This window comes from Molossus molossus, unplaced genomic scaffold, assembly GCF_014108415.1.
Source record: "Molossus molossus isolate mMolMol1 unplaced genomic scaffold, mMolMol1.p scaffold_m16_p_16, whole genome shotgun sequence".
Lineage (NCBI taxonomy): Eukaryota > Metazoa > Chordata > Mammalia > Chiroptera > Molossidae > Molossus > Molossus molossus.
This window is the reverse complement of record NW_023425351.1, coordinates 49080669-49108409: the sequence shown is the minus strand read 5'-3', so window position 1 is coordinate 49108409 and position 27741 is coordinate 49080669. Positions and strand designations below refer to the sequence as shown.

General features: G+C 40.9%; 1 protein-coding gene across 2 annotated transcripts in view; it reads right to left on the bottom strand.

The window, feature by feature from the left end:
• OXR1 (oxidation resistance 1) overlaps window positions 1–27741 on the bottom strand; it is a 371701-nt gene that overhangs the window by 224739 nt on the left and 119221 nt on the right. For both annotated transcript variants that reach the window (XM_036263773.1, XM_036263774.1), the window contains exon 2: window positions 13337–13533. In XM_036263773.1, coding sequence (XP_036119666.1) covers window positions 13337–13533 — 197 coding nt within the window. The remainder of the gene's footprint in view (window positions 1–13336; window positions 13534–27741) is intronic.

Genomic DNA, 27741 nt, shown 5'->3' with positions numbered 1-27741 from the left:
ATATGTCTACATAATAAAGGCCATATATAAAAGACCTACCGCCAACATCATACTCAATGGGCAGAAACTAAAAACATTTCCCTTAAGAACAGGAACAAGACAGGGATGTCCACTTTCGCCACTCTTATTGAACATAGTACTGGAAGTCTTAGCCACAGCAATCAGGCAGGAAGAAAAAATAAAAGGGATCCAAATTGGAAAGGAGGAAGTGAAACTGTCATTATTTGCAGATAACATGATATTATATATAGAAAACCCTAAAGACTCCATGAAAACTCTACTAGACTTAATAAATGCATTTGGCAAAGTAGCAGGATACAAAATTAACGTGAAGAAATCAACGGCATTTGTATACACCAATGATTAACTCACAGAAAGAGAAACTGAAAAAACAATCCCATTTACCATTGTGGCAAAAAAATTAAGCTACCTAGAAATAAACTTAACCAAAGAAATGAAGGACCTATTTGCAGAAAACTACAGGACATTGAAAAAAGAAATAGAGGAAGATATAAAAAAAGTGGAAGCACATACCTTGTTCATGTATTGGAAGAATTAACATCATTAAAATGTCCATACTACCCAAAGCAATCTATAGATTCAATGCAATCCCCATCAAAATACCAATGACATATTTCACAGAACTAGAACAAATACTCCAAAAGTTCATATGGAACCAAAAATGTCCCCTAATAGCCACAGCAATTTTGAAAAAGGAGGACAAAGTAGGTGGGATCACAATACCAGATATCAGGTTATACTACAAAGCGACTGTGATCAAAACAGCCTGGTATTGGCACAAGAACAGGCATATAGACCAGTGGAACAGAACAGAGAACCCAGAAATGGACCAAAGGCAATATGCCCAATTAATATTTGATAAAGGGGACAAGAGCATACAGTGGAGTAAAGACAGCCTCTTTAATAAATGGTGTTGGGAAAATTGGACAGCTACATGCAAAAAAAAAAAAAAAAAAAAAATGAAACTAGACCATCAACTTACACCATACACAAAAATAAACTCAAAATGGATAAAAGACTTAAGTGTGACCCGTGAATCTATAAAAATTCTAGAAGAAAATGTAGGCATCAAAATTTCGGACATCATACGCAGCAGAATTTTCACTGATACATCACCTAAGGCAACAGAAACAAAGGAAAAAATGAATACATGGGACTACATCAAACTAAAAAGCTTCTTCACAGCAAAAGAAGGAATCATCAAAATGGAAAGGCAACCCACTGTATGGGAGAACATCATTGTCAATGATATATCAGATAAGGGGTTAATTTCCAAAATATATAGAGTACTCATACAACTCAACAAAAGGAAGACAAAAAACCCAATTAAAAAATGGGCAGAGGAGCTGAATAGACACCTCTCCAAACAGGACATAAAAATGGCCAGGAGACATATGAAGAAATGCTCAACATCACTAATCATCAGAGAGATGCAAATTAAAACAACTATGAGGTATCACCTCACACCTGTCAGAATGGCCGCCATCAACAAATCATCAAACAACAAGTGTTGGCGAGGGTGTGGAGAAAAGGGGACTCTAGTACACTGCTGGTGGGAATGCAGACTGGTGCAGCCACTATGGAAAACAATATGGTGTTACCTCAAAAAATTAAAAATTGAACTTCCATTTGACCCAGTGATCCCGCTTCTAGGAATATATCCTAAGAAGCCTGAAACAATCATAAAGAATATACGTATCCCCGTGTTCATAGCAGCACTATTTACAATAGCTAAGATCTGGAAACAGCCCAAGTGTCCATCAGTCGACGAATGGATAAAAAAGGTGTGGTACACAATGGAGTACTATGCAGCTGTAAGAAAGAAAGATCTCTTATCCTTTGAGGCGACATGGAGGGACCTAGAAAGTATTATCCTAAGTGAAACAAGCCAAGCAGAAAAAGACAAATACCACATGATCTCACTTATATACAGAATATAATGAACATTACAGTCTGAGGAATACGGTCGACCCAGAGACGTGGAAGTAGGGTACAGACTGACACCCTCAGAAGAGGGGGTGGTGGGGGTGGGAAGAGATAAACCACAGAACGTATATGCATAGCCAATGGACATGGACAACAAAGTCAGGGATGGGGTGGGGGGGATGGGGAAGAGGGTGCCAATGAGGTAAAAAGGAGAAACATCTGTAACAAAAATAAATAAATTAATTAATTTTAAAAAAAAGTTTTAACTAAAAAAAAAAAAACATTCAAAGTGGCCAAAGGAAATGGTATAAGTAACTGAATGAACACGTTTTTAGAAACAAATGTTATTTTGAGCTGCATTCAGAGGTGTTGTGCATCAATGCTCAAGATACTTTCATGTAAACAGAACACTAATAAAATGCATCTCAGTTAAACATACTGAAATCCAAGAATGAGAGGCTCAAAGGATCTTCATGGTCATGAAGACACCAAATTCCCTCGTTTATCAGACATGCGAGTTAGACACCTGGGAAACTCGCCAGGGTCACACATTAGGTTAGGAGGGAAAATGGGAATCACTTCAAAATCACCCAGTTTTCAAGTCTCGTCTTTCTACTATGAATGATGATGTGTCCGACTCTGCTGTCAGCTGAGGGTCTCTCTGCCTTGTGTGTCCCACAGATATCCTCCCCATTTCAAACCAATTCTACTAGGACAATAAACTTTGTCCTTCCATAGTTTCTACAGGAATTCCAGTCACAGCCAGCATTTCATGATTTGTATAAAGTTTGCTGGAAGTTCAGGGGTCACAGGCAGAAGAGTTGTGCAAGTGACATTATAAGGCCCTTGGCATTAACAAAGAAAACTTGTACTTGCGTTAAAGGATGATTGAATATGCAGAGAGCTCTGGAGAGAGACAGAGATTCATCTCCCTGGAGCTGCGAGTTTACACTGCAAAGGAGGCTAAGCACCTGAGCTAGTTCATTTTGGAAAAGAGTAAAAAACTTGGGGACCTTTCCCAGAGAAGATTCGTTCACATAAGGACAGAGGGTGGCAGGGCAGCTGTCCACCTCCTGTCTAAATGTCCAGGTTTATGATTTCCGGTCCTGCAGCGCACACCCCTGCAGGCGGGCTGAGTGTCCCTCCACCACGCGCTGCGGGGAGCTGAGCGCCGGGCACCAGTGCGGTCACTGCTGGGGGTCCCTGACTCCAACCTTTCTGTCTCCTGGCGCACACTCAGGTTCTGGGGCACACCAGAAATATCCGCTTTGCTGGACTGACAAGAAAATAGGTCTCGTTTTGATTCATTCACACCAGACCGGCTATTCTTGTGTTGGCTGTTGTCATTTATTGGACAACCTAAGGGAAAAGAGGTCAGTGACTCTGACTAAATAGTCAGGGATTGTGTGTTTTAAAATTTCTTGTGGCCCTGGCCGGTTTGGCTCAACGGTGAGAGCGTCGGCCTGCGGTCCAGAGAGACCCGGGTTCGGTTCCCGCTAAGGGCATGTACCTCGGTTGCAGTTTGTCCCCGGCCCTGGTTGGTCGTGCACGAGGCGGCCACTCGATGTGTCCCTTTCACGTCGATGTTTCTCTCCCTCTCTCTTCCTCTCTTTCCCTCCCACTCTATCTGAACAAAAAATGGAAAAATGTCCTCAGGTGAGGATAAAAAAAAAAATTGTGGCACAGCCCCAGCTGGCTGGCTCAGTGAGTTGGAGTGTTGTCCTATATACCAAAAGGCTGTGGGTTCAAGTTCCAGTCAGGCACATACCTAGGTTGTGGCTTTGATCCCCATTTGGGGCGAGTACAGGAGGCAACTGATCCATGTTTCTCACATCGATGTTTCTCTCTCTCTAACAATTAAGAAAAAAAACATCCTCAAGTGAGGATGAAACAAAACCAAAAACAATTCTTGTCCAACACCAGTGTGCCGGCCACAGCACATCGGTTGAAAATCACCACTGTAGGTAATACTACGTCTGATCCAGAAACCTCAATTTGCTTTCAGGACAAAATAAATAAACGCAGATATTAAAAACTTATCAATAATGCATTTTTCCCAAGCTAAGACTGCTTAGTACTGATTAGGTGTTATTTTCCCCCATTGATTTATCTCCATTTGCATCCTCTTTCTTTAATAAAGTAGCAAATCTTGGTTAAGTTTTTAGCCAGATAAAGGACTAAGAGCTTTATTTAAGCTTTAATTTAAAAAAAATTTTTTTTTATTCTCACCTGAGGACATTTTTGCATTTATCTTCAGATAGAACAGGAGAGAGAGAGGGAGGAAGAGAGAGAGAGAAACGTCGATGTGAGAGAGACACACGGACTGGTTGCACCCACACAACCCTAACTGAGGCCGGGGACAAACTGCAACTGAGGTATGTGCCCTTAGCGGGAACCAAACCTGGGACTCTGGTCCGCGGGTCAAGGCTCTAACCACTGAGCAAACGGCCAGGGCAGGAATACAAGTATTAATGATAAATCCTCGGTCCAGGATAATAACATGGGCCCACACACTCAATAGTATGTTATGTGTTGTCAAATAAAGAAAGGCTTCAGGCTCTTTAGACTAACCTTGCTACTCATGGACCAGCAGCATGGGATTCACCTGAAATCTTGTTATAAATGCAAAACTGAGAGCCCCAGCCCAGACTTTCTGAGTCAGCATCTGTATTTTTTTTTTAAGATTCTCCAACGCACATTAAGATTTTGTTTTCTAAAATGTTTTTATTGATTTTAGGGAGAGGGAGAGAGAGAGAGAGAGAGAGAGAGAGAGAGAGAGAGAGCCATCATTGAGAGAGAAACACAGATTGGCTGCCTCTTGCTTTCCCCCACTGGGGATTGAGCCCACAGCCTGGGCATGTGCCCTGACGGGACTCTGACCGGCAACCTCTGGGTGCATGGGATGATGCTAACCCAGCTGGGCCACATAGGCCGGGCTTCACATTAAAACAGAGAAAGCAATTCTTTAGAATGAGTCTGCTGAAGAACAATACAGGCAAGACTTTCACCTGGAACCAACTTTATACCAACCCCCCACCCCCACCCCGAGTCTTTCGCTGTCAGCTGATCATCCCTGTTTTCCACAAGTCCTAAAATAATATAGGAAAAAGTTCTCAGACCATGTGATGTGGCATGACGCTGCGTTACAGAGGGTGTTTAAACAGAATGAATCACAAGTGTGATTTACACGAACAGGAGAGACTCATGAATACTGATTCAGTACTGGAAAAAGATGTTATGAGATTCATTGGCTTTTCTCTAAATCAGATAAAAGCTATTTGCCCTTAACATCTAAATTTTTTTGATATGATACTTAGACATCAATCCCAGGCCATCGCGTTTCTCCGGACAGATTTTATTACTCCAGTATACTTAAATCACCGGTGATGACCAATGAAGGAATCCAAAGAGCAGCCGTTTTTTCTTCTCTTTCTTTGGATAAAGAACATTTCCCTCCTGACTCTCAATAAACAAAAGTCCACAACCAGGCAGCTTTGCAGGTAAATCTATTAAACATTTTAAAAAGAAAACCTTTTTTTCTTATAGCATTCCAAAAAATGGAGGAGTAAGAAATGTTTCCAAAATAATTCTATGAAGCCAGTATTACCCTGATACCAAAACCAGACAAAGACACTACAAAAACAAAAACAACAACCAAATAGTCTAATATCCCTGATGAACACACATGCAAAATTCCTCAACAAAATAGTTGCACACAGAATTCAGAAATACATTAAAATGATCACACACCATGATCAAATGGGATTTAGTCCAGGGATGCAAGAATAATTTAATATCTGCAAATCAATCAATGTGACACACCAGCTCAACAAAACCAAAGGATAATAATCATATGATCATCCTAACAGGTGCAGGAAAAGCATTTGATAAAATTCAATATTCATTTATAATAAAAACACTCAATAACATCTAAATTTTTTTCATATGATACTTAGACATCAATCCCAGGCCATCGCGTTTCTCCAGACAGATTTTATTACTCCGGTATACTTAAATCACCAGTATACTTAAATCCAGTATACTTAAATTTAGATGTTAAACACCCACACAGTGGGAACATATCTGGGTATAATAAAGGCCATATAAGACACACCCTGAGCTCACAACATACTAAATAATGAAAAGCTGAAAACTTTTCCTCTGAGGTAGGAACAAGGCAAGGATGCCTATTCTCACCTAGTATTAGAAGACTTAGCCACATCAGTGAGACAAGAAAAAGAAATAGAAAAGCATCCAAATAGGAGAGGAGGAAGTAAAACCTGCACTATTTGCAGATGACATGATTATATACATCGTGAGTAGACATTTTTCAAAGAAGACATAAAGATGGCCCATAGGTATATGAAAAGATGCTCAACATCACTAATCATCTGGGAAATGCAAAACAAAGCCACAACGAGACATCACCTCACACCTCTCAGAGTGGCTATTATTAAAAATACAACAAATAACAAGTGTTGGTGAGGATGTAAAGAAAAGGGAACCCTGTGTACTGTTGGTGAGATTGTAAACTGTTACAATCACTGTGGAATAGTAAAAATGTTACTCAAAAGTTTAAAACTGAACTACCATATGACCCAGCAATTCCACTTCTGAGTATCTATCCAGAGAAAATAAAAATACTAATTAGAAAGATATCTGTGTCCCTAGGTTCAGTGCAGCATTATTTACAACAGCTAAGACATGGACATGACTTCAGGGTCCGCTGACAGAGGAATGGGTAAAGAAGATGTGGTATATGCACACAGTAGAATATTACTCAGCCACAAACACTGAAATCTTGGGTGGACCCAGAGGGTATTATGCTAAGGGAAATAAGTCACACAGAGAAGGACAAATGCCATATACTTTCACATATATGTAAAATCTAAAAATCAAAACAAATGAACAAATAAAACAGAACAGGAACAGACTCATAGACACAGAGACTAATTGATGGATGCCAGAGGAAAGGGTGGGAGGGGGGAGGGTGAAAAGGTGAAGAGGAACAAGATGTGCAAATTTACAGCTATGAAATAAATACGTCATGGAGATGTAATGTGCAGAATAGGGAATACAGTTAATAGTATCATAACTCTGAAAGGTGTCAGATGCTTACTGCACTTAAGGTGATCACCTTGTTAGTTATATGAATATTGAAGAACTATGTTGTATACCTGAAATGAGTGTAATTTTGTATATTAACCATGTTTTCCTAAAAAGTAAACTTCCCAGCCCACCTCCAACATGGCTTTTTGAACACCTTTATTCTCTAATCCTAAAGTGTCAAGGTTGAAAGGGTTAATAATGTTTTAATAAAATTAAACTCCATTCTGACCAGTTATTCCTGCATGTAAACACCCGAGCAATTTTCAAAAAAACCTGGGACTGACACCCGGAGGAGCCATAAAGATAAGGGGTTAATGGTGGCCTTGGGAAACTTGAAGGGACCATAAAAAAGAAGGAAATTAATGATGGCCCTGACCTCTGCGGGAGCAGACTCCTTACCTCTGAGACAACTTGTACCAGCCCCCCAGCACCAATTACGCAGTGCCAAGAGAATGTGGGTTTTGTTTTGTTTTTTAGTTTCAGTAGTTTGGGCCTATAAAAACCAGAGAACAAAGAGATTTTGATGCTGAGCTCGAAATTTGCGACTCAGTCCGCCTGCACCCAGGCACATTAATAAAGCCATTTGGCCCTACATTGGCCTTGCGTTGTGGCTGGGACCTCCCTCCAGCTCAGACCTTTCAAAGGTCCCATCAAGATAGTCTCCTGTTGCATGTTTGGTCATTATCAATGACAGTTTCAGTTCTTTTCTCAATAACCAATAGAAGCTAAGATGGGACAAATTTACTGGATTATAGAGCTTGAGGAAGCAACAAAGGTTTGCTCCCATATTCCTGATCACGCTTTCTGCTTCCTTTACAGCCTATTGGTCTCATACTACTTCTTAAATTTTGGGTAGCCCTCATTTCTGCTCACTTTCCCACTCTTCTTAAGAAACTTCTGCATGCCTCCATTCTGACTTAGACGGACTGCCTTCGTTCTAACCTGTCTCCTGAGCACAAGAACTGAAGATCCAGCCTCCTTTCTCTGCAGGCACCTCAAGTCCCACCGACCCACAATTAAACTCAACATTCCATTTCAAAAGCTGTCCCTGGAGTATCTTCCATCTTTGCAAATGGTAACTCCATTCAGAAACTCAGTGCTTACCCTAGAAGCCTTAAGTAAACATAAAGACATTTTATTTATTTATTTGTGTTTGTTTATTTTTAGTTGTACTTTTAAAATTTGTACTGAATTTGTTTGAGTGAAATTGGTTAATAAAATTATATAGATTTCAAGGGTACAATTCTCTCTCTATATAATATAATATATTATATATTCTGTATATAATATATTATATTATATAATATATAATATATTATATATTCTGTATATAATATATTATATATATAAAATCTGTATGTTGTATTGTGTGTTCACCATCCAAAGTCAAGTCTCCTTCTGCTACCATTTATCTCCTCTTGACCTGCTTCTACCTCCCCCCACACCCCTTTCCCTCTGGTAATCACCATACTCTTGTCGGTGGGTATTTTTTTCTCTTAATCCCTTCACCTTTTTCACCTAGCCTTCCAACCCTACTCCTCACTGACATAAAACAAAAACCAAAAACCTTAAGAATAAATTTAACCAGGGATGTAAAAGACCTGTACTCAGAAAATTATAACACGCTGAAGAAAGAAATAGAAGATAGAAATAAGTGGAAGCATATGCCGTGCTAATGGATAGGAAGAATGAGCAAACTGGCAGTTACACAATAGTCGCAGGGATGTCAAGTACTGTACAGCACGGGGCATGTATTCAATGTTGTAATAACTATGTGCGGTGGCAGGTGGGTGCCAGACTTATGGGGGGATCACTTTGTAAGTTCTATAAATGTCTAATCATTATGCTGTACAACTAAATCAAATATAATACTGAATGTTAATTGTAATTTTAAAAAATTAAAATTGGAAAAAAAAAGATAGTCTTTTCTTCCCCACGCCATGGCTCAGCGAGAAGGACGTCCTGTAAGTGCGGAGGTAGAAAGGGAGGTGTGGGTCACTGACGGGGCTAAAGACTGACTTCAGCAGGGACTCAGCAAATTTCAGACAGGATCAGGACTATTTCTCAACCATGAAACAATGCATTTCAATCATTCCACAATTTTAACCAGTACAGGTTTAGTTAGGCAATTTAGAAATCATCAAGTTGACAGGTACCATTTCATTTTAATAAATTATAGGACTATTGTGGTGCAACTGAAACACCACACCGAGTTGCTCAGAAGAACCTCAGGGTTATTGACATTTCTTAATTTTTTTTATCACGGCCATGATTAAGCTGTGTTTCTTGATTCTGGGTTGATTAATTCTCACAGAGAGAAATCCCAGAATTAGGGCAAAAAAGAATAGGTGAATGTAGAAAATACAGTGCCACCCCTGTAAAGTTAAAGTTGGCCCGCTTATTATCTAGTACACTACTTCTCTACATGGGTATCATATGGACCTCTGTCTTCCTTCTGAGTATACCAACTGCCACTTACTCAAGTTTAAAACTGTATAAATGTTTAGCAAAAAAATATCGAATTTCTCTAGAAAAAAATTAAGGTTTCATATTTATTCTAGAGATGAAAAAGGGTTTCTACCTGTGGGTTTTCCTGGATCTAATGTTTTATTTATTTAATGTTTTTTCTTTTTTGTTTTTAGAGAGAGTGGCAGGGAGAGAGAGAGAAACATCGAGGAGAGATAACACTGATTGGCTGTCTCCTGCATGCCCCCACTGGGGATTTGGCCCACAACCTGGGCATGTGCCCCGACCGGGAATCAAACCAGTGACCTCTTGCTGCATGGGTTGACGCTCAACCACTGAGCCATACCGGGTGGGCTAGACCTCATGTTTTAAATGGAATTAGTAAAAAATATAAAATAAAAACCCAATCAAATATCTCACCATCCCTGCCAGACTCTCATATACTGAACAAGGCCTCATCATGCAAATGAACAAAAAGTTAAGCTTGAATTCACAATATCTTCAAATTTACTTTCTTAACAAAAATTACCCATTCTTATGCCGAGTGCATAAAAGAGAGGAAGAGAGACAGAAAGAGAAAGAAAGAGAGAAAGAGAAAGAAAGAAAGAAAGAAAGAAAGAAAGAAAGAAAGAAAGAAAGAAAGAAAGAAAGAAAGAAAGAGAGAGAGAGAAAGAAAGAGAGAGAGAAAGAAAGAAAGGGCACTTATACATGTGCACCTGCTGTTAAAATGTGTGAACAGCCCACGTCTGTTTAGGCAATTCCAGATTCCATGTATAATGAGGAACCTCAGCAATTAAAAAAATGTCCCTAAACATTCTTGTGATCCAGAAAATGTAAGAAATCATCAGTCTGTCAGCACAAACTTCAAAACAAAGTCACTTATCTCAGGAGCATAATTCAATCTGAACCCTGAGAGCAGTTACCCACTTCGGATTCCGTGCTTCCAGGCCGTGGTCTGCCTGCCGGGCTGGGCCCCGGGTAGATCGGACAGACTCCCTCTTCCACAGGAGCATCTTCTTGCTCGAAGAGAAGGTTCTGGCTCCCGGTGACCTACTTTCCCGCTGTAGAATGTGTAGCCTCCAGCAAGATTAGTTTTTTCCTTTTTTTTTTTTTCTCTCCTGTTCCAGTATTTTCACTTTAGAATTGATCTTTTTTATTCTTATAATTAAAAAGTCTGCCTTCAAAGTGAGAGGCACACCAGTTACGTGCTGATATGTCCGCATGCCGGCTGTATTGCAATTTATGGCAGTTAAAGGTGCATCTTGCTTTTCTCTGTTTAGAGTTTCCCAGCTCCTTATCACTGTTTTCACTGTGCCAACTACTCAGAAGAATTCCCAGGGATCGCCTGGTCCTGTAGGCTCTCTTTTGAATCGGTAAGCTTTCTGGGGTTTGTAAGATACAAACTTGTATACAATGTGCTTCATCAAGCTTGGGATGGTGGAGGCATTCTATGCTAAAGGTCGGGCAAAGGTCAGGCAAAGGTCAGATCTTTCAATGAAAGTGCATATTGGCTGGTGGATGGGTTAGTTGGCATGGTTTCCTTAAGTGAAATTATCTGGGAATTTCAGTAAAAATATTACTCCACTATATTGCATACAGAACCCCTCTGGCTCACCTCTGTACAGAGGGGCGTGATATCCTTATTGACACAGAAGGCTGACTCTGAAATATCACAAGAGGAGGTTAATTTCATTTGCAGAGTCTGCTGTCTCTGGCTCATGTCTCTGTCTTTAATTTATCTAAGGTTCTATCTCTCATCTATAAAAATAAAGAGTATAACACCTAACTCTCAGAGTTGTTTTAGAGTGAACTGAGATAGAAGGTATAATTAGAAGATAGTACCAGGTCTATGGAATCACCATTAATGATAATTTTAAATGTTATTGTTCATCACCAATAATACTTTTACTAAGGGATACTGAAATAGACTTGTTTTGTGAAATGATCTTCCAATACAGGTGACTGCTTGGTTGCAAACATTTCAGCCTTAAAAATGTTTCCAGGTCTGAGTTAGTAGAAGGGATACAAAAACACGCTGAAGTCCACAATTTAGATGTCTTTTTCAACATAACAGACATACCATTGACACTGATTATGGGTCAGACTGTTTCAAATCCAATCATTAAAAATTCACTAGTGGCAGAGCTATTTAAAATAACTCATAGTTCTTTCTGCAATCCAAACTCACCACTTAGCCTTCTATTTTGTAGGTATAGCTCTCTTTTTCTTCTGGCCAACCTAGGCAGTCTTTCTTGTTTCCTCAGCTTTAGAGATTAAATGTGTATGATAAACTATTTTCTGAAGGCAAAATACCAAGTCTTTTGAGGCAGTGAATAAATCAGAAAAGCAACAGAAGGCAGTGGACATGTTGAAGGGTGGGAGGAGAGGACGCAGGAAAATGGGGAGGGAGTTCTATGAACATTCTGGGCTTTTCTAGTTGACTGATTTGTTGAAATCGGCTATCATAAGTTGTAAAAATGGAAATATGCACCTGTGTATACTCTCTTATATCAATTCTTGTTAGTTGACTATTGATATCCTTAAAGACATCATGCTCACTGCCTGTTGAAAAATAAGACTTAAACATCTTGATCTGGAAAAAGGCAGCCTCAGAGTAGATACAGAAAAAGTAGATACACAAAACAATGGAAAGGGAAACTCCTATTAGACCTACATGGAGGCATCTCTTCAAGCTTGCAGAGAAGTAATTTAACCCAAAGACATAGGAAAATGACTTGAAATCATACAGGAAACTGGTGTGTGGATCAGAATTAGAACCCCAATCTCCTAATTATCATTTCTAGATGGGGACACTGAAATATCTGAGAAAAAAATTCAAACATCCTATATCGGGGGTGTAGGGGTGGTGGATACCAAATAAAACACGACCTCTTTGATGTAACTTTGGTAAACACATTAAGACACAGTCTCTACTACTGAGGCTTTTAGATAGGACCAAATCTCTCCAAAATGAAGTAATATGTAAGGCCAAAGCACCCACCATCTCCCTAGGTAGATGTATTTCCTCTATGCACCATCTTCTACCATATATGATATGTTTAGCATCTCTAGTCTCAAACAGACCTTATACACTAAAAATTGTTCTTGTTACCTAAAAAGCAAGCGTAAAGACATGATGGACAAATATCGTTACATAAAAGTTGATAATTCAACTCAATTAGATTGATCACCTACAACACTGCAATTAAATACCAAAGTTCAAAACTGCAGGCTATTATTCTACCTTGGAAAGACCCTTTCCACAGACCCTCCCCACGACAGGCTCTGGGTGTGATTCAGCCTCTCGAGGTGAAGTCCTGTGAAGCCCCAGAGAGACCTACAACGTCATGTGTTCTCTCCGAATGGAATAACTTTCTACTTTCTTAGTGGCTTTGTTAGTTACAGGCTGACATCAACCACTGTCTCAACAACCTGACAGAATAGGGTCAGAGACTCCAGAGCCTGGAGGGAAAAAGAAAAGAATAAAAACCCAAAACCCAAATTGGCGCTGGCCGAAGAATGGCGAAAATGAAAACGATGGCACCTAAGCTTAAAAACTGGAAAACTATACACACAGTTCACTCCCCTGAGGCCAGATGGACGAAGGTCCTCCAGCAAGCGCTTAGTTAACTTTGCTGAAGGTTTGCAGTATTTTTCCATCTGCATGTTCAGACCAGATCCGAATATGCCCACGTAAAGCAGGAGAAAGACATGCACATCACACAAAGAAGGGGACATGGGACTGCGGACCCAAGCACTCGCAGAGCTGTCTAGATAGACTTCATGTAACCACGTGCACGAAACCGCTGCTCACCAATGGTGTAGAACCGCTTCAGTTCGCTCCTGCGGGAAGGATGCTTCGGGGCATTGGCTGTATTGTTCTGTTCTTCTTCAATGGTGGGTGTCCTGGGTGCAGGGGGCTTACTGGCTTGTGGCATTTGTTTTCCTGCACCGGCCAAAGGGTTGAACCCTGGAGCTGTAATATCCACCGACTGGGACTTTTTCTTCAACCTACAGGCAAAGAATACCACATGCTGTGATGACTGACTCGAGGGATACACTTGTTTCACATTTATTTCCACCATCATTTTTTTTTTTTCAACGATTGAGTTATGTTTGGCCCTGAAGTAGAACAAGGCTTATTCAGAAATTATAGACCTTCCCGATGGGGTTTTAAACTCTTCAAATATTTTTCAAACTCTTTGGGAAAAATAAGCCTTCTTCTGTCTAACCGTTTTGAAAGGTTTCACTAAAATATATTGAAATGTAAGGTGATCAAGGACCTCTGGTTTTTTTTAATAATAGCAAACTAAAATGTAGTAGCAAAGAAATGCGCTTGGCTATTGCTTTTGGCTCTGAAAGAAGTATCTTTTAATGCTATAATCAAACACTTGCTGAAATAAATAATTGTAACCCAGAAAAGGATAATGAAATGATTCTCTGGGCAAACAGAGGCTGCCAGGGCTTTGCGATTTAATCCGTGACGGCATCTTAGCTGTATGAAAGCCCACGTGGTTTCTCTAGACAGTGACGGTAACAGTACTGCTCACTCCCACATTTTAAAGAGCGGACCTGACATCGGGCCTCACTTGGAAAGCATAAAGCGACCCACGAAACATTTTTCCCATTCATGCACAAGCATGTTTCTCTTGGTGTAAAAATCACCAGCAGATTATATGAGCTAAATTCAAACACCTCCAGCTGCATAACTTGGTATCTGCAGTGTAACCGAACACCAAGCGCGGGTCGCCCTCGGCCCTCGGCTTCTGAAGGCTGCCGAGTCATTTTTTTCTAGTCTGTTTTGCCCTACAGGGAGCAAGCTGGCGCTTTTCTTTATCAATTCCGGCAATCACACCTGAACATTGGCGATGTTCTAAAGGTTCACACATCTTCACACTGGGCTTAATTTCTATTTTCTGGACAAAAAGTACATTGACTTCCATTTCCTGCTCCACCTGTTGGACTCAGCTTATGGGTGGCCTCCTGGGGACGCTTGCTCCGACATGAGCCTTGGTAGCCCCACCCCACCGCACAGAGGGGTTATTCGTAATGAACTCCCAGTGTTTCCCGTCCATCGAAGTCACCAGAGCAAAGCTTCACTGCAGGCACAGAGCACCTCAGTGGTAAAGGATTCATTAACTAATGTAGTTAACACATCATCGTCTGTATGATTTCTGCCATCTCCACACACAGCTGCCATTACCTACTTAGTATTTATGGAAAACTGACTTGCTTTGTCCATTAAAATACATTAAAAAGCGCTCAACAATGTTAGTAAGACTGTATTGCCCTCATAATGGGCCCACCAGGATGCCTAAATGGAAACTCATGGGATGAAGTGTAGCCACGAGGAGCAGTTGGACTCTGCCAACAGTGCTGGGAGAACGTCACCGGGCTGACCACGTTAGACTGTCTGGAACCGGCTCGGCTGCAGGCAGGCACCGTCCGACTCACCCGCGCCATTCCTAGGGTCTATCCTACACAAATGGTATGTTCCCCCAAAGACCCAGGCAAGAATGTTCATGGAAGCACCATTTATAATACACAGATAGCAAAAACAACGTAGATACCTACTCACAGTAGAAATGGGTGAATAAACTGTGATAATATTTATAAAATGGAATTTTACACAGCAATGAAAGTGAGTGAACTACAATTACTTGCAACATGTACTGTTTGCATGAAATAAGAACACTAGCTCCTCTGGAAGGAGCCAGAGGCAAAAGAGTATGTACTGTATGATTCCATCTGTATAAAGTTCAACTAGAAGCAAAACTACCTATGATATTAAAAGTGTGGGTAGTGCCCGGGCCGGTTTGGCTCAGCGGTTAGAGCATTGGCCCACGAACTGGAGAGTCGTGGGTTCCCACTAAGGGCACGTACCTCGGTTGCAGTTTGTCCCCGGCCCCGGTTAGGGTTGTGTGGGTACAACCAGTTCGTGTATCTCTCACATCGATGGTTCTCTCTCTCTCTTCCTCCCTATTTCCCTCCTGCTCTATCTGAAGATAAATGCAAAAATGTCCTCAAGTGAGGATAAAAAAAAATTAAAATGTGGGTAGTATAACTTTTGGGGAATCATTACATTGATGGAGACATGAAGGGGTTTTTGGGATCCTGGTAGATCTGGATTCTAGGTACCAGGGTGTATTTACTTTGTGAAAATCTAATCTATGGTTTTCACAGTTTTTCTGGTATATGTATGCTATACTTCAATAAAGTTTCCATAAGAAATTAACTTATTCACTTCTAATCAAGATTACAATACAGTTGCTGAATGGCTACTTGCCACAAAAAGGCAACAGTAATTTAAACAAAATAGAATGGCCTGGCCAGAGTGGCTCAGTGGTTGAGCATTGAGCCATGCCCCAAGAGGTCACTGGTTTGATTCCCAGTTGGGTCACATGCCCAGGTTGCAGGCCGATTCGATGTTCTCTCTCACTGACGTTCTATCTCTCTCTCCCTCTCCCTTCCTGTCTCTCTAAAATCAATAAAGAAAAATAATTTAAAAAAGCAGAATGATGTTATTGGCCCCTAACCTCCCAGAGACAGCTAGAGTAGAGTGAATCTGAACAACAATCCTTTCCCCACCGGGACGGTGGTGCCTCATCCCCATCCCCCCGTCCTTCATGAGCTGAAGGGAATGGCTACTCTGCCCCAGGCACTGTTCTGGGCACAGAAAAACTCAGTAAACAAAACCGGGAAAACATCTGCCATCGTGGGTCCTCATTCGCAGGGAGGTGGACAAATCACAATAACAAGCAAACCAAACCAGGTAGAAGTGCTGTGGGTTAAAGTGAAGTGGAATGAAAGGGACATGGAGTACAGGGGTGCAAGCATGCCATCACGTTCAGGGCAGCTAACAGCTGGCGTGGGGCTCGTGACTGTCGCACTTCGGAGAAGAGACCCGAAGGAGAGCCGTGAGCATGTCTAGGGGAGCAGCATTTCAGCAAATGGGGACCTTGCTTTCTGTGTAGAGGAACGAGGTGTTTGGAGCAGAGAAAGGAGGGGGTGAGAGGCAGATGAAGTCGAGGATGGTGCTGGGGGCAGGGGATTGAGAGCACACCATATAAAGCTTCAAGGTCATTAATGAATGAGGCCAACAGAGGGTTTGAGCAAAGGTGTCATCGCATGATTACTGTTTTGCAAAATTCACTGGCTGCTTTTGTTGAAATTAGGTTGAAGGCTGTATCTCAAAGTTAAGCGAGCTCCATACAATGTCCTTCAAGGAGTAGCTGCCAAAAATCACCTCGTGAACCACACAAGTGAGGAAACATGGCTTTACTTAGCCCACGGTTGTCTACTTTTTATTAATGCCTTCGTCTTCCCAATAGCACCGTTCTTGTCTTAGTCTGGAATGTATAGACTGGTGCTAGAAGTTATAGTTATACTATATGGAACCAAAGAAGGCAGTACGACGAATAGGAAGTAGGTAAGAAATAAGTTGCAGGTTACCGGGGCAACAAAATTAATTTGTCCCAATATGGCTTTCCAGAAAAGCAACTTAGACACTGAGACTTAGACTGTACTGAAAATATGATACTCAACCCTATCAACTCTAAGAAATCACCAATATTTGACCATTTTTTCCACCTACAAAATGTCAATATTCTATAAACATTATTTCAAAATTAAGTTAGATTTCAATATAAAGCAAGTTTTTTTTTAGGAGGAAGGGAGTCAGGAGAGTATTGATGTAAAGGAAAGTTGCTGAGCCCTGGCCATTTTGGCTCAGTGGTTGGAGCATCAGTCTGTGGCCCAAAGAGTCGTGGGTTCGATTCTGGTCAAGTGCATGTACCTCAGTTGCGGTTCCGACCTGGGCCCTGGTCTGGGTCATGCGGGAGGCAACCGATCAATGTGTCTCTCTCACATCGATGTTTCTCTTTTTGTCTCCCTCCCACTCTATCTGAAGATAAATGGAAAAATATCCTCAGGGGAGGATTTAAAAATAAATAAATAAATGAAGGAAAGTTGCTGAATTGTACAGAAAGAAAGCCAACTGCTCTCTAGTTCTTGGCAAAAATTATTTTCAAAACATGTGACAGGTCCGATCTGAAATACACACAGCAGAATGTTGTATCACCAGAAACGATTTTATATTGGACTGTTTTAGAATTGCTCAGAGTGACTGAAGTGTCATTTGGGAGACTTTGTTGGTTACAGGCTGTGTAATGACTTATATTTGATAAAAGCACTAGATAATGTAACTTATATGATGGCTTATACTTGATAAAGTGCTAAATAATACAGTGAGGTTCCCCATCTGTTCAGAATGTCTGTGTCCCACAGTCCTTTTCACAACCTCTTTAGAAGGAGCCAAGGACATGGCCCTGGCCTCCGCTGGCCAGAGGCAGACAGAAATGGCCCTTCTCCGTTCAAGACCGGAAGGGTGTCATGTTCTCACTGTTGCTGCTGGAGTCCGGAACATCGCTATAGACTTCCTGGCTTGCTTAACAAAAGACCTCCGACTTGCATGTTCTTAGAAAGCAGAACTGTGTGGGTAACTGAATTACTCCCTTCGAGATTCTAAAAATGACTATGGTGGTTGACAAGGAAACCTGCTAAATGCTACCTTCAATTTCCAAATTCCATGAAAGGAGAACTCTTTCTAAACTTTTAACAATGTCTTAATTGAATGTGTTCAAGAAATGTAAATATAGCATCATGGAATATGTAGGTGTACATGAGAGAAAATACCCATTGATAATAAACAAAACATTATAATGAGACTGAAATCATCTCTTCATAAACACCAAAAAGATCTTGGTTTAACGTGCTTTGTCTTTCCAAAGGAAAAATGAGTGCCAACGTCTTGGATGTAGAAAACATAAAATAATTCAAGGAGCCATCCCTCTTGGCATGACCCCGATAGGCAGACTGTCAGGTGTTTTATGATTTTGGCCTTTTTTTTTTTTTTATCCTCACCCGAGGACATTTTTCCATTTTTTGTTCAGACAGAGTGGGAGGGAGAGGAAGAGAGAGAGAGAGAGAGCGAGAGAGAAAGAGAGAGAGAGAGACATCGATGTGACAGGGCCGGGGACAAAATGTAACCGAGGTACGTGCCCTTAGCGGGAATCAAACCCGAGTCTCTCTGGACCGCAAGCCAACGCTCTAACCACTGAGTCAAACGGGCCAGGGCTGATTTTTCCCTTTTCTTGTTCTTCCCTTTGAGCAAATTCCCCCCCTTCTCCATGTGCATGCCGGTAACAATGTTGGACACTTTTTTGAGACTCAGTTGCCTCATCTATAAAACGGGATAAAACGTGTTCAGAGAAACAGTCTGAGGATTGAGAAAACCCCCTGAGAAAGTGCCTGCACACCGCCCACACGGGATGCTGTTGGTAAAGGCCAGTTCCGATCTCTCCATGGGAGGGCGGAGGGGATGATATCATTTCGTTCCTCAAACATTCGAGGGGTGCTGAGGAAACTCAGCTGCTGCTGCTTAGGTAACAGAGAGGCTGCCTGGGCTGCACTGCACTGTGTGGGAAGTCTCACCTATTTCACCGTGTGAATTTGGGGGGAAGAGTACAAAACAATGGGGACAACTACATGGGAGTCCTTTGCGTTGTGTGTGAGGTGATATTTCTACTGTGAGAGTCCCCAAATCTTTTGGAAAATAATTGGATTCAGTGAGACTTCACGTGGGTGTATACATTTTTTTTTTTTTTTAATCAGTGTGGAGTTGACTTAAAACAGCCAACTCATGAGCAGAGGTTGAGACCAGGGAACCATGAGAGAGTAAATATGATTAGAAAGGAAATGTAGAGGGTTTTTAACTTTCTTATTCTGTAAAAAATAGGGTTCATGCCAATTCCAACTAGTTCTCCAAGGAGCAGGAGAAGGCCTGTGGGCCAATGATGAAATGTGAAATCACAGAAACAAGAGAAAAAAAGAAGGGGCAGAAAACGTCACGTACCAACCAATTTAAACAGAATTACTCTCACAGTCATCAGCTTAATTTTCTAAACTGTATTTGTGCATAACTTATTTCTTCTTTACTGGACACCTAAGAAATCTTCCACTCTTTTCCAAATTATTGTTTGCGTGGGATACATCCATCTTTTGGCTGAAATGGGTTCATGGGCATCCCAAAGCCCGGGGCTTGTGCCAACAGGGGCTGCAGGTGGCTTTGCATTGCCCACAGCAGAGGGTGTCTCTCAAAGAGCTGGGTCAATTCTCTATTTCAATAGCTTTCACCATGGAGAAGGGTTCCCTAAGCTTCACACTTTTAGCCCTTTCTTACCAGCTATTATTTGTTGCCTATCATACTCTTCATCTTACCTTCCCTTTGCCTCTGCATCGTGGGGTTTTCACCTTCTAACGATCTCCACCCTTCTATCATTCTCCCTTCAAGTCATGGCCAAGCTACGCTTCTCATCTCTTTGTCTATCAGGTTCTGCATCTTTATATACTTTTGTCATGTTGTCTAAAGCCTGCATGATACAACTCTACCTTAAGTCTAATCTAATTCCTGACATGACGTATTTGCATAAGAGGATGTTTTCAATTAGTCGGAGTTCTTAACTGGAATTACCTCTCCCATCATGTGGGATTCAAACTGCACCAGCATTGAAACGACATGGTCCTGAGTTCCGTCGCTGACTGGAAATAATGAACCTTCTAGTACCCACTTAGTGTGGTTTCAGTATACCCTGGGCAGCAGTTGAGAAAATCTATCATATATTTTATATACATACTGCAGTGTAATGGGAATGTTCCTTAGATCATAGGAATTTAAGGTGGGATACCATGGAAAAGCCCTATCTTCATATAGTAGGCTGTGTACCTTGATAATGATAGCTAAGTGGTTAAGACCACGAACATGGGGCCAGAACCCCTGATCTGGCATTTATTAGCTGTGTAACCTTGGTCAATTTTCTTAACCTCTCCTTGCCCCCCTTTTCTCAAATGTAAAACGGGAGTGTTAGTAAGACCAATGTCATAGAATTGCCATGAGGATTAAATTGACATTTATAAAAGTACTTAGGATATTTGGCATGTAATAAGTATTATGTATGTTTTTTGCTTTAAACAAAAAACACAAGCAAACATGAAAAGTCACTGAGCTTTTATAACATACAGGGTATAGACCACATGCTGTGTATACACTATTTCACTTGGTGACCACTACAGACCTATGAGATGTGTATCATATACCCTGTTTGATGAGAGGTCAATTGAGGTTTAGAGAAAGTGACAGAGCTAAATATTAGGGAAGCTGGAATCCAACTATGCACAGCATTTAGACAAAAATGCCACCATTTGGAATTAGAAGATACAAGTTTCAGCTCTGACACTTACTAGCCATTGACTTTGGACAAGGACCTGGACTGTCTAGGTCTCGGTCCTCTCTGCCCACTTGGCCCAAAAGAGTTTCTGTGAGCATAACATGTGTTAATTTATGTGAAAGCACTTTATAAAATTCAATAGACATCTACAGTCTCAGTAGTTGCTATACAAATTTACCCTTTGCCCATTCATTTCCTGTATACTTACACAAATGCACATGCTACACGTATACACATAGATGTGTGTGAATGGCTGTGACCCTTGTAGTTCTTTCCAGTAATTTCCAGCAAGAAGACCATCTGTGGTTTGCACAACTCATTACTGTTAGCAAAGCTGTCTCCTTGCTTCCTAAAAGAGCTAATGTAAGGATATTTTTTTAATCAGTAAAGCTGCTGAGAATGCAGCTCTTCCAAGTTGGATACTGCGGCTGCTGCAAAAATCTCAAGTCACTCAAAAAGAGCTTTTGAGAGCAAATGCCTAAAAAATTTCACAGGGCAAAATTAAGGGCTTTTGTTACCGCTCTTGTACAGTCTGACTACAAATTAGCAGCTAAAAACAAACCACAAAATCAGCAAAAATCAAGCATATTCAGAAGTCCAACCAGAAGTAACAGACTGAAAGCCAATGCATTAAAACAAGAAAACAATCCTTTGGGATACAGAATATGACAATTACTGCCTGTTCTATAATTACTGGGGCCATACTGTTCTTTGTGTCCCCAAACACAAGGATTGAGACAGAAAATCTCATTAACGTGGAATCGGGAATTATACAACTTACAATCCCAAACCAATGCAAAATGTCTCAACAGAAGTATCCTTTGGGAGTACAGACTGGTTTTGGAATAATTAATGGGATACCCAAACAAGATATCTTGTTATAATGAGACATGTTTCTAGCACTGTATTCATTCTAAGAAATTTATGCTTTCCTGTTTGGGAAATTCAGAAAACAGAACAATCAAGAATGAAGCCACAGGTGCAATGATATGTAGGAATGATGTGCTAGAAGTTCTCCTGTTAAATGCAATTGGACTCACTCTGTAAAGAGCAAGACCAGTGTGCATGTCATGGATTGTATGGAAGCATACATGCATTCACTGCTTTTATACCTAATTTTATTCTAAAACTACTAAAAATTAAATCCAAAACCAATCCATCTCTGCAGTTTCATGACCCCCTAACATAAACTATTAGCATTTCTTACTGAACTTCTTTGAAAAAGACATCCAAGTTCCCGAAGTTAGCCAGCTGCTTGACCTCCCTACGCCTACACCAGCCCAAAGAAAAGAGGTCGATGAGAAGGACCTTCCATTAGGAATCCTCACCACCAGATCAGCTTAATTCCGACATTCACAGACATTCTGTCTGCTCACTTTATTCCTAGGACTTAATATAGTTCTTGGCATACAGTAGACACTTAGTATATAAAATGTGAATGAATGAATGAATGAATGAATGAATGGCTTCATTATGGGGAAAAGCCACACGGAAACATACAAAAATGCAAGCAAGTTCATATATAAAAATCCATGGAAGTAATCTCAGAGAGTAAGACTTTGGACAGCTGGTAGCTGATAAAATGACTGATTTAATACATTCAGATAACATAGGATTAATCCCACTCCATTATAGAAATGTGTTTCTGAGCTTGGACAAAGGAAATAGTTCCATCTCCATTATCAACCCTATGATAAAAATATTGCACTTTATTCACTAAATCCAGCTTTGTGTTTTCTTTCTTTCTTTTTTAAAGATCTAATTGGCTCAACACTTCAGGAATCAGGCAGCAGCCCATCTAGTAAACAGAAAGGTGCTTCCCCAGCTCTGTCATTTCTAAAGAAACATCTGTACCTTTGATAAACTGACATGATGGTGTAAAAAAATGTCAACATTGGCCTGGAGAGCTGAAAACAGCAAGGACTCTGGAGTCAAATACTGAGGTTCAAGTCCAGGACCTACTGCTTTTCAGCACCTAATGATGAGACAACTATTGATTACAAAGTTCTACTTCATGTTTTTTGAATGGTCATTAAGAATTTTGCATATTACCTTTCCCTTGATAAAGTTTCAGAATGTTAAATCAAACAGTAGTAAAATTTTTGAGTTTCCCCTTCCATGCGCTTTCCAATTATACCACTATATTGCACGCATTAACTTTGAAATTATACAAATTTCCAATTTATTTCAGTTTTTGCCTTGGAACTTACTTCAAAGCCTTTCAATTGGAAAATCCTGAAAGTAGAAACCCATTATGCAAATCCAAAGATTAGGGCTTGAAGGATTTGGAAGTCAAATTCTTATAAATGTTAAACAGTCTTCTGCAATAACTCACAGTGATGAAATTTAATTTTATTACCCTTTATGAAATGATTTGCAACCTTCTGTTGCCACAAGGATTGCATTCTGTTTACTCATTTTAGGAAGAAGGAATCAGAATAAAGAAGACTATTTTAAGACTTTAGGATTATATCCAACATTGCTGATTAAAGGAATCTATATTTTAAAGGGCCTATTACAAACTATCTGTTTAAAGCATATGGACCAGCTGATTAAAATTTAGTTTTGCTTATGCACAACATAAGGCAACTCCAAACTTAATCAAGATGGCTTCTGCAAGTAATAATAAGCTGGGAGGAAGCCCAGTGGTTTATATTTAAAATGCCAATACAGCACACAATCTCTCATCTTCATTTCTCCAAATGGAGATACAAGAAACAGAGAGAGAAGGTATAGAGAAAAAATAGGCATCTCTTATTTACATATTAATTCAGGAATTTAATGAAAACATCACTCTGGTCAATACCCTGCTTCTTTTAAACTAAATCATCCTATTGATGAATATTTAAAAATTCTTAAGTAATCCTAAATGTTTTCAATTGAAAATGATGTTTTGTGGTTTTAAAAAATGACATTACTGACTATATCATTGATTGAAAAGGATTTTTTGGAAAATGACCCCAGCAAATTCTTATTCACTCTCCCAGATAGGGCCTGCCATGTCCTCTACCCCAACCTGAGAATCACTGGGGAATCTGCTACAGTTTTCTTCCATTCAGATGATAAGGTTTAACACATGAAGGGTATGTAGTGCCCTCACTACAATGAAGTTGGTCTTTAGACTTTTTCAGACAAACATCTTATTTAACATTTAAAGTGACATTAAAGAAGTCACCGTCTTCTTCCAGTGGTCACTGTATAAATCTGCATTTATCTTTGCCCATTATTTTAAGACTTTTTTTTTCCTATTTCAGAAGAGAACACGGTCCTCCTATTGTTAAAGCCCCTCTCTTCACATATTCTCTGAATCCAACTGCATCCTCTCTCTGTCCTGGGGGTTTTAACGTACTGACCACGGTAAATCCTGAACCCACTGAGGGACAGGAACAGGAGCTCAGGGCTCAGGACAAGCTGGCAGCTTGGGGAAGCAGTGTCCAGGTTCCGAGCACACCACGGGCAGCAGGTTCCAGAGAGAGTGCACAGAGCACCCTGGGCCGTGCACCCCAGTCCTTTCCACCATCCGAGACCTCACTCTTCCTCCTGGGTAGGCACGGGCAGAGCACCAACGCTCTCTCCTAGATCCCTCCTAAAGGAAGGACGTTTCCATTTTACCTGCAAAGGAAGGGATGTAGGAAAGGGGGAAGACAGTCCTCCTCATCACGTTCTCAAGGCTTTACTCCAACATGATCTGCTTCCCATCCTGGTCCTTAATCTCCCGCTCCTTGCTAAATCCCTCCCGCCAGCATCCAGCCTGGGCTAACATCTCCGTCCTTCTAGTCCTCTTTCCTGAGCTCTCTTCTCTTTCACAACAGCCAGCTCCGCCTCTTCGTGACTGCACAGCCTTCTCCAGTAACGCTTCGCACCCATTGCGTTTGCAAAGCAACCCGCGTAGGTTTGCCATCACTTCTGTGGTCAAATTCAAAAGCTACCTTTTGGTTTTCATCTCTCTTAACCTTTTGGCTGCAGGATGTATTTGTGGAGGTGTTGAGGCCATGGACTCTTTAGAATGCCTGGGTCCCAAACCCGGCTCCTTGCTATGTGATCTTGAGCTAATTACTTACTCTCTCTACCGTTTCCTCATTTCAAAATGGGTCTAATAACAGCATTTACCTTAAAAATTATTAAAAGGATAATATAACAGCATCCCGATACATATTCAGCCTGCTACACACTGGTACATATAAGTCCTCAATTTTTTCTTTTTTTTGAACAGGACTGTCTAGCTTGAAGCATTCTACCTTAGAATCCCTAATGTGCAATTTTTCTAATAGTCTGTTTTTTCGCTGTTCCTTGAAGTGTCCTTTTTTGTTTGTTTGTTTTTCTATTCAGCTCTATATTTTGGATTATCCAGAGGCTAATGGAGCTGGGTGTCCCTCTGCTCTATCTTCCCTGTGTCCTTAGATGTCCTCGTTCTTTCCCTTGGAAGAGTATTTATATGCTGAAAACTCCCATGTTTACACCCCACCCAAACTTCTCCCAATACGGCAAACTAAAGTATACAACTAGTTACTCGGTATTATCCATCACCTATGGCGCATCTTAAACTTAACATTCCTTAAATAAACTCTCGATTCCTAAACTCCCCCCAACCTTCCTGCCTGCCTTCTCTATCTCCATAAATGGCACCACCAACCACACAGCTACTCAAGCCAGAAACTTGAAGTCACATCCCTTCCTTTGCAACTCTACTTCCAATTCTTCAACACATTCACTCTGTTCTGCTTTCAAATTATACCCTGAATCTCTCCGCTTTTCTCCATCTCTGCTGCCACCTCCCCCGTTAGACTCCTCTGGATCATTGCCAAAGCCTCCAGATTGATCTCCAAGTTACTTCTCTCTTCTGCTACCTCTTCTTCCTGCTAACCATCAATCACTATAAGCATACAGGCAACAGGCTGTCCTCCCACTTCAAAGAACTGAATGGCTTTCCTACTGTGGTTGAATGAGTTTCTCAACTTCCCATGGTCCATAAGACCCTGCTTCATCTTGAGCTACTCTTCTTGCTCATACTCTAGTCACCCTGGCATCCTTCAAGGCTCTCAAACATGTCAACTCTTTGTCTCCTCAGGTCCTTTGCATATGCTCTTTCCTCCAACTAGAATGCTCTGAGTTGCTGGTTGCTTCTCATGTTTTAAAGTCTCCTCAGAGAAACCATCCCTCATGATTCTAAGTGAGTTGTCTCTTATCTCCTGCACCCCTCTACCCCTCTCTCCGACTTAACCCCAGGTTATTCTGCTTCTCATGGTATTTATCACAAAGTCTAATGTAGATTGGTTTATGTCTACTTTTCTCTGCGTCTCTCACTCTGGTGGGGCTGAAAGCACACTTCTCCTCTGCACCTAACAGTGCCTTGTGCATTACGTGGACACTAAAAATACTTACTGCATGAATAAATAAATGAATTGGTTATTATCCCTCCACATAGACTGCACACATGTCTTTATTCAGAAGACTTACAGGGCAGGAGGTTATGTTTATTTTCCCCACCTTCTTTCATCTGTAGTTTGGCTCAGTCATACGCTTCAAATCTTTCTCAAAAAATTACTGTTGCCCTGGCCAGTTTGGCTCAGTGGTTGAGTGTCAGCCTGTGGACCAGAGAGTCTGGGTTTGGTTCCCGCTAGGGACACATACCACACACACACACACACACACACACACACACACACACACACACAATATTACTGTTGTATCTCTTTGGTTAGAAAACCACAATATTCATCACAGTTATGTGAAAACAGAGCTGGCTCCTGATCTATGATGTGAGCCAATTTTGAAAGTTGAAAATTATGGTTGAATATGTGGTCTAAGAAATAGGCTAGGGGTGCAATACCCTTCTAAGCATGTGTTGACACACTGGCATTGTGCTCATGGGCATTTCACTCCTGCATTTTCGAGGCCTGATATTTCTGCAGGTGGTAAATTACATTAGGAGAAAAATCAGATGGAGACTGAATGCAGAGAAGCAAAATATTACACATTAACAAAGCCAGGAATAAAAACGGCAGCGAAAAAAATATGTCCTCATATAATGTTCACTTCTAAACTCATTCAGAACTGATAGAAATTCCAACATAACTCATCATTAGAGAAAGACAAACAAAATCTGATGGTGGAAAAATGTAGCAATCCAGTATTTACTTGGAGGACTCTTACATCTGTAGGAAACCTGAATTCAATCACCTAATCTTACCATGGCAGGAACGGAACTAGTATTTCTTGAACTCATGCTCTATGGAAGTAAATGACAAGTGACTGATTGCCTTTCATCCGTATGCCGTAAGCTACTTGAGGTCAGGGACTATCCTATTCATCGCTGAACCACCAGTGCCCTGTATCCGGCAGGCACACAGTAACCAGCATTAACAGCTTGACTTCACCTAAGGACATACAGAAGAACACGGTACAAGAGCCCCGGGAAGCGGCCCTGAAACCTTCTTATGAACATCTAGTTGCTTTCTATCAAGACCTGATGATGGCAGTACCCACTCTTCTGGGTGTTCTAGACTACATTCTTCCCTTACTAGGAATAAAATTTGAGAAGACACTTCACCAGCTGTGGTTTAGTGGCTTGAGTGTTGTCCCATAGACTGAGAAGTCCTGGTTCTATTCCCGGTCAGGGCACATGCCTGGGTTATGAGCTCCATCCCCAGTGGGGGATGTGCAGGAGGCAGCCAATCAATGTTTCTCTCTCCTCTGGATGTTTCTATCTCTCTCTTTTCCTCTCTCTAAAAAAATCAATAAAACATATTAAAAAAAAAAAAAGACTTCACCTGGCCCCCATCATTCTCGCCTGTACGATGCTGACAACCATCCCTGCAATATTTGCCTAACGAGGTTACACATCTTGGTGTTCACCAAATATCTACTGATTCTCTTCTATGTTTAAGGCACTGCACCGTGGCTCCCTTATCCGTGGGGGATAAGTCACGATACC